Source organism: Scyliorhinus torazame, chromosome 3, assembly GCF_047496885.1.
Source record: "Scyliorhinus torazame isolate Kashiwa2021f chromosome 3, sScyTor2.1, whole genome shotgun sequence".
Lineage (NCBI taxonomy): Eukaryota > Metazoa > Chordata > Chondrichthyes > Carcharhiniformes > Scyliorhinidae > Scyliorhinus > Scyliorhinus torazame.
In genome coordinates this window covers 259,862,180-259,869,585 of record NC_092709.1, presented here as the reverse complement: position 1 = coordinate 259,869,585, position 7,406 = coordinate 259,862,180, and the positions used below count along the sequence as shown (strand labels likewise).

General features: G+C 46.2%; 1 protein-coding gene across 4 annotated transcripts in view; it reads left to right on the top strand.

Moving 5' to 3' along the window:
• Positions 1-3,483: 3,483 nt before the first annotated feature.
• Positions 3,484-7,406, top strand: part of spag8 (sperm associated antigen 8) — a 76,545-nt gene continuing 72,622 nt past the window's right edge. For 2 of the 4 annotated variants that reach the window (XM_072497160.1, XM_072497163.1), the window contains exon 1: positions 3,485-3,864. In XM_072497160.1, the coding sequence (XP_072353261.1) occupies positions 3,541-3,864 (324 nt within the window). In that variant the 5' untranslated portion in view covers positions 3,485-3,540. Of the gene's footprint in view, positions 3,865-7,406 lie in introns of all 4 variants that reach the window. The other 2 variants (XM_072497162.1, XM_072497161.1) reach the window with 2 other exon arrangements.

Sequence of the window (7,406 nt, the reverse complement as noted above, 5' to 3'; positions counted from 1 at the left end):
TGTCAAAGGCCTTACTGAAGTCCATGCAGACAACATCCACTGCCCTACCTGCATCAATCATCTTTGTGACCTCTTCGAAAAACTCTATCAAGTTAGTGAGACATGACCTCCCCGGTGCAGACTCGATGGGTTGAATGGCCTTCATCTGCACTGTAGGTAATCTAAGTCCTCCTTAAACTCGTCCTCCAGCCCCTCTTAGTCTTCCTCCTCCCCCTCCTCAGATGAAGCCACATCTCCCTACGCCTCCTTCTCCTCCTCCAGCATGTCACCCCGCTGCTGTGCCAGACTGTGGAGGGCACAGCAGACCACCACAAAGCGGGAGACCTCTGTGGGGTGTACTGCAGTCCACTGCCAAAGCAGTCCGGACATCAGAACTGCATCTGGAGCAGCCCGTGCACCACTCAATGGTAGCACGATCGCAACATGGGCTTCATTATTCGAGGTCTCTGCCTCAGTCTCAGGCCTCCACACCCCCATCATCAGCCATGTCCTCAGCAGGTACCTCTTACATCCCACCAGCCAACCTGTCATCCTCAGGTGGTCTTCGAAGACGCTAGGAATCTCCGGGTGCCCCTGGATGTAGCTGTCATGCACAATCTCCGAGTAGTGGGCAGACATGTGCATGATTCCGAGGTGGTGGTCGCACATAATCCGAACATTCAGCGAGTGGAACCACTTCATGTTAATATAGGGAACTTCCTGATGCCTCAGTGCTAGCAGGGTTACAGAAATGCCATCGATCGACTCCTGGACATGGGTATCTTGGATAATGATAGCAAATCCTGTAGTCTGGGAACCTTGCTGGCCTCCCCTTCTGGCTCCCTCTTCAGCCTGATGGGTGATTGGGTCTTCAGGGTGTGCGACGGCACCCTGCACATGTGGTGTTGCCTCCAGCCTATGTTCGCTTTGCTGCCTTCTACAGCATTTGCCCACATCGGCAGTCACAAGTACAGTGAGGGCAGTCGCCACAGGATCTTCACCAGCAAACACTGCTTAACTGGAAGGAATTGGAGGAAACCGACAATCAATTAGGGCTTCGATCCCCAGACCTTCAAATCCCCCAATCCTCCCCCACCCTTACCATGACTGTCCTGCCTTCTCTTAGAGTGCCATCCAGCAAGCCAGTTGTGCTCACAAACCTTGCTCTGTGCAATCATCCCCAGCCACATCAGGAACCATTAGTCTGTAGACCCTAGGCCTCTGCCAGGAACATTAGGCTGTGTTCAGCTGCCCTCCACCCATCCATACACTTACCCTTTGGCCACGAGAGGATTCCCAGTGCTGAAGTCCTGTTCTTTATTGTTTGATTTTTGGCAGCTGCCTCTAGGGTGCTGACGCTCCTAGAGTTCAGGCATCAAAGGTTGCTGGACATGCAATGCACTAATCATCCTCTGAACATGGAACATGTGCCTTCGAGGAGGACTTGAGAGTTCAGGAGCGTGAAGTGCTCTCACAGTTATCAAGGATAATTCCTCTTTTGAAATAGTCTTGAGCTGTGAAGCTAGAGACTGCTCAGAGTCAAAGTGAAATTGACTTTCAGGAGATAAACTGCAGCAGGGCTCTGTCCTGGGAGAGTTCAGTAGGACAGGTAGGCTGCAGCTGTGGTTGCCCTGGTTATGTGTCTCCACAATATTTAAAGGTGGCTTGAAGGCCTCACAGATGCAAAGTCCCTCAATCTCCTAGCCCAGGGGCGACCCCTAACCTGGAACACTCCACCACCATGAACAAGCCTAACCACCCTGAAGGGCCCCCCAATCCCTCCATAAGCACTAGGGCAGCAGCTCCAGTCCCCTGGAGCTGCATGCTGGTAAGTGGAAATGGCTACTCACCTCCTGACTTCTCCTCAACAGCCATTGTGCCAGCTTCACGTTTTTGAAGAGTAGTACAAAACAATACCCACGTGCCTTTCCGCTGGGGAGATGGAAAATACCCGGGAGGCCGCTGCATTTGACTTCAATCTTGCTAATGTGATTGAAATTAATGCAAATTAGGGTTAATGACAGTTTCGCCATTTTTGGGCGAGATCCAGAACTCACCATCAGGAGCAGGTCGGATGAATCGCAAAATAGTTTGCATCTGCCACGTATCTTGATTTTGCTCTCTCCTACTTTTCACCCAGTGCTCCCAGATCCATGCCAGGTGCAACACGGTCGCTGAATCACGCCTCATTAGATAGAAATTAGAGAGAAATTCTCTCCCGGGAATCTTGATCTTTAGTTCTAAAGATCAAGAGGTAGAATCAGTTTGGGTACAGATAAGAAATAGTAGAGGTAAGTCACTCGTGGAAGAAGTTTATAGGTCCCGTCATATTAACCTCACTGTACAATGGGTTGTAGATGAATTTTGGTAATTTTAATCTACATATATATATATATATATATATAGGACAATTAGATTAGTAAAGGTAGCCTGGAAGAGGAGTTCACGGAGTATTTTGGGACAGTTCTTTCAGAGCAGCACATTCTATAGCTAATCAGAGAGCAGACTTTTTCAAAAATCTGATTATGTGCAATGAGACAGGATGAATCAATGACCTCATAGTAAAGAACCCCAAGGTAGCAGTGATCATAGCATGATTGAATTTCATATTCAGTTTGAGGGAGAAAAGAGTGGGTCTAAGACCAGTGTTTTAAACTTGAATGAGGGCAACTGTGAGGCTAAGATATGAAGGCTTTGAGGCCTGACAGCAACTGTGGAGAAGGATACAGTTAACATTTCAAGTTCCTACCTTTCATCAAAACAGGGAATGCATAAGAAAACAAGCATTAGGAGCAGGAGTAGGCCATTCGACCCCTCGAACCTGCTGTGCCATTTGATAAAATCATGGCTGATCTGAATATGGCCTGATCTCCACTTTCCTGTCTGACCCCCTAGAACCCTTGACTCCATTGTTGATTAAAAATCTATCTAATTCAGCTTTGGATTTTTAATGACCTAACCTACACAGCTCTCGGAAGAAGAGAATCCCCCAGATGACCCTCTGAGCAAAAAAACAAATCCTCATCTCCACCTTAAATGGGAGGTTGCTAACTGTAAACTTTGCCCCCGAGTTCTGGACTCCCTTCCAAAGGGAAACATCCTCTCAACATCCAGCCCAGTCTTCTCCATCTTATATGTTTCCGTAGGGTGACCTCTAATTCTCCAAAGGCCCAGTCTCAAGCTGAACTCACTGCAACATGTGTAGCTGAGACAAATTCGGAGGGGCCTGGTGTGGAGTACAGTAAGGACCTAGGTGCAAAGGGCTGCCGTTGTAAATTCTATGCAGAACCCATTCTCAGAGTTTTAACAGAGCAGATCTATTTGAATGTAGTTTATCCAAAGCAGCTTCAGCAGTGTTCACTGTCATCTACTTTGGATGAGGAGGTGCCATGAGTTCCAGCAGCCTGAGCTGCTATTGGCTCCCTGTTTGTTTACAGTTGCCATGGTTAACGCGGCGATTGCTCCTCTGTGCATTGAGAGGGTTTCCGAGCAACCGCCTGTTGTTCCAAGAGAGGGATATTTATAAAGAGTGGCGGCGGCAGCTGCTGCTGGTTTCTGTAGATGGAGCAGGTGGTGTGCGACGAGTCTGTAGCAGCCAGGTTAACTGTTGGGAAAGATGGAGCCGGCCCCCAGAGGGAGGGAGAGGTGGGAGGGAGGGGGACGGCAGGCACCGCTGCCTGCTCTGAGGCAGCCAGGCCACCAGGCAGGGACCAGTACGGATGTCCAACGCTAAGTGAAGCGCAAGCTGCAGGAGAGATGCCCAGCCGGGAATGTAAGGAGGATGTCAATGTGCAGCTTCCAGAGGAAGCCGGGGACGGTGGAGCGCAGGAAGACAATGCGAATCGCATGAAGAATAAGTGTCTAATCGGGAATTGGCAGGAACAGGTACTGATCCTTAAAGCAAAGGATTTGGTGTGTAACTCCCCAAATCACTGTTTTCAGTCACTAAACACATCACACAAGTCAGCACCACTGGTTCCATCAGCTATCATGCCTGAAGAGGGCATTGGCAACCATGGACTTCCATTAGATTGGTCCATGATTATGCTTGGCAAAGTACCATTGTGGTTTGTCATTGCTCTCTGCAGTGTGGCTGTTCAATAAACTCTCCTGTTCTTAATGCCTGCCATCAGGTGCAGTGAAAGAATTTACAGGCTGATAGTCAACTTATTTGCCCACTTTATAAATGCACTTTCCATGGTCATCAAGTTGTGGATTGGGTCTTGAACCTGGAGCTTTTGACCCAGAGGTAGGGATGCTACCTATTGCGCCACAAGGCTGCCAACACGGCAGAATCTCCAAACTTGTGGCAGGAATGATTTTGGTGTCACGCTATGCACCTGGTACCATTCCGCCGCCTTCTCCGCATAGCCCTGCCCTTTCTCCCTTGTCAGATAAGAGCCTAATTCTCTTTTGAATGCTTCAGTGGATCCTGCTTCCACCACATTCTCAGGCAGTGTATTGCAGACCCTAACCACTCTCTGCAGGAGTTTTTTTTCCCTCAAGTCGCTTTTGCATCTATTGCCAATTACTTTAAATCTGTGCCCTCTGGTTCACCATTCTTTCACATGTGGGAACAGTTTCTCCCTAACTACTCTGTCTAGACCCCTCATGATTTTGAATACCTCTATAAAATCCCCTCTCAATCTTCTTTTTTCCACGGAAAACTGCCCCAAATTTTCCAATCTATCTTCATAACTGAACTTCCTCATTATTGGGACCATTCTCACCAATCTTTTCTGCACTCGCTCCAGTGTCTTGCACAACCTTTCCTGAAGTGCAGCATCCAGAACTGGACACAGAACTCTAGCTGCGGCTGAATTAATATTTTATAAAAGTTCAACATAATTTCCTTGCTCTTATACACTATGTCCCTCTTCGTCACGTCTAGGATAGTACATGCCTTATTAACCATGCTCTCTACCTGCCCTGCCATCTTCAATGACCTTTTAACATATAAACACATATCCCTCTGCTTCTGCACACCCTTTGAGTTGTACCCTTAATTTTATATTGCTCGTCTAACCAAAATTAATCCCTTCATATTTCTCCGTGATATGGAGATGCCGGCATTGGACTGGGATGGGCACAGTAAGAAGTCTTACAACACCAGTTTAAAGTCCAACAGGTTTGTTTCAAATCACTAGCTTTCAGAGTGCAGCTCCTTCATCAGGTGAGTGAAGAGGTGGGTTCCACAACCACATATATAGACAAAGTCAGTGATGCAAGATGATACTTTGAATGCAAGTCTTTGCAGGTCATTACGTTTTTACAGGTCCAGACTATAGAGAGGGATAATCACAGATTAAAGAGGTGTGAATTGTCTCAAGCCAGGACAGTTGGTAGGATTTTGCAAGCCCAGGCAACCCAAAAATCATTCATTAACCACCACTCTCGATTTCCTGTCACTCAGTCAATTTTGTTTCCATGTTGCTACGGTCTCTTTTTTTCAATTACTTTGCTCAAAAGTCTATTGTGAGGCACCATATCAAATGTCTTTTATAAGGCCATGTACATCACATCAACCCTCATTGACCTTCTGTTACGTCTTCAAAAAACTATGCATTTGATGGGGTTAACTTTACACATTTTTGAACAAGGCTGTAACATTTGCAATTCTCCAGTTCGGTTGCTACAATACAAATCAAATTGAACTATTTATCCTTTTACATTCCCTTTGTCCTGCAGGTGTTTTTGCCAGTCCTATTGTTCCTATGTAGTGACACCTCAGTAGCTGCAGTCTTGCTGGTAGAAGGCTGCTAACTTTCACAAAGGGAATAAATACAGGTGGCTTGCAGGAAGACTGTGGATAGGCAATGGCAATCATTCAAAGGTCGCATGGGTGAACTTCAACAATTGTTCATTCCTGTCTGGCACAAATATAAAATGGGAAAGGTGAACAAATTATGACTAACAAGTTAAGTTAGAGATAATACTAGATCCGAGGAAGAGGCGTACAAATTGGTCAGGAAAAACAGCAGAACAGAGGATTGGAAGCAGTTTAGAATTCAGCAAAGGGAGGACATTGGGATTGATTAAAGTGGGAAAAATAGAGTAAGGGAACATAAAAACTGACTGCAAAGATTTCTGTAGGTGCGTGAAGAGGAAAAGATTGGTGAAGCCCCTTCTTGTCTGAAAAAGGGGGTTTTATAATGGGGAACAAATAAATGGCTGGCCAACTAAATGCATACTTTGGTTCTGTCTTCACAAAGGAGGACACAAATAACATACCAGAAATGTTGGGGAACACAGGGTTTAGAGAGAGGGAGGAACTGAAGGAAATCAGTATTAGTAGGGAAATTGATGGGATTGAAGGCCACAAAAGTCCCATGCCCTGATAATCTTCATCCTGAGTACTGAAGGAAGTGGTGAGAGAAAGAATGGATGATTTGGTGATCATCTTCCAGGATTCTTTAGACTCTGGAACAGTTCCTACAGATTGGAGGGTAACTAATGTAACCCCACTATTTAAAAAGGGAAGTAGAGAGAAAGCAGGGAATTATAGACAGCCTTACATCAGTAGTGGGGAAATGCGAGAGTCCACTGAAAACGTTTTAATAGCAGAGCACTTAGAAAACAGTGGCAGTACTGGACAGAGGAAGTCTGAGTTCTTGCTATAGAGGGAGTGCAGCGAAGGTTTACCAGACTGATTCATGGGAAATGGGACTGACATATGAGGAAGAGATTGAGTTGGTTAGAAATTCACCGGAGTATAGAAGAATGTGTGTGGGGTGGGGTGGAATCGCATAGAAACCTATGAAATTTTAACAGGACCAGACAGTGTAGATGCAGGAAAGATGTCCCGATGACGGAGAGTCCAGAACAGTCTAAGGATGTGGGGTAAACCATTTAGGACTGAGATGAGGTGAAATTTCTTCACCCAGAGAGTGGTGAGCCTGTGGAATTCTCTACTGCAGAAAGCAGTTGAGGCTAATACATGTATGTTTGAAAAAAGAGTTAACTCTTGAGTCTAAAGGGATCAAAGGTTATGGGGGAAAGTGGGAACAGGTTACTGAGTTGGATGATCAGCCATGATCATAATGAACGGTGGAACAGGCCCGAATGGCCAAATGGCCTATTTTCTATATTTCTATGACCTCAAGCAGTGTTGGACCTTGTGGGCCCTGCTTTGGCCTGCACCAAATGATATGAGTGACTGCAGTCTGGGCTGGCTGACAGACAAAGTAAGGAAATTGGTAGAATGACAGCACTGGGGCAGAAATATTGTCACCCTGAGAGAGCACAGTTGGGTCATGTTGAATGGTGTCACTGGCATTACAATCCTAGTAATCTGTTGAACTTCTGTAAAAGCCTGCAAGCCTCTTTAAACACATATATCCATGGCCATGGTGATAGCAGTCTGAGCCTGCATGACAATAAGCGTGGATCTCATGACCTCTGTCTGAGCTTTCATTGCAGAACAGATG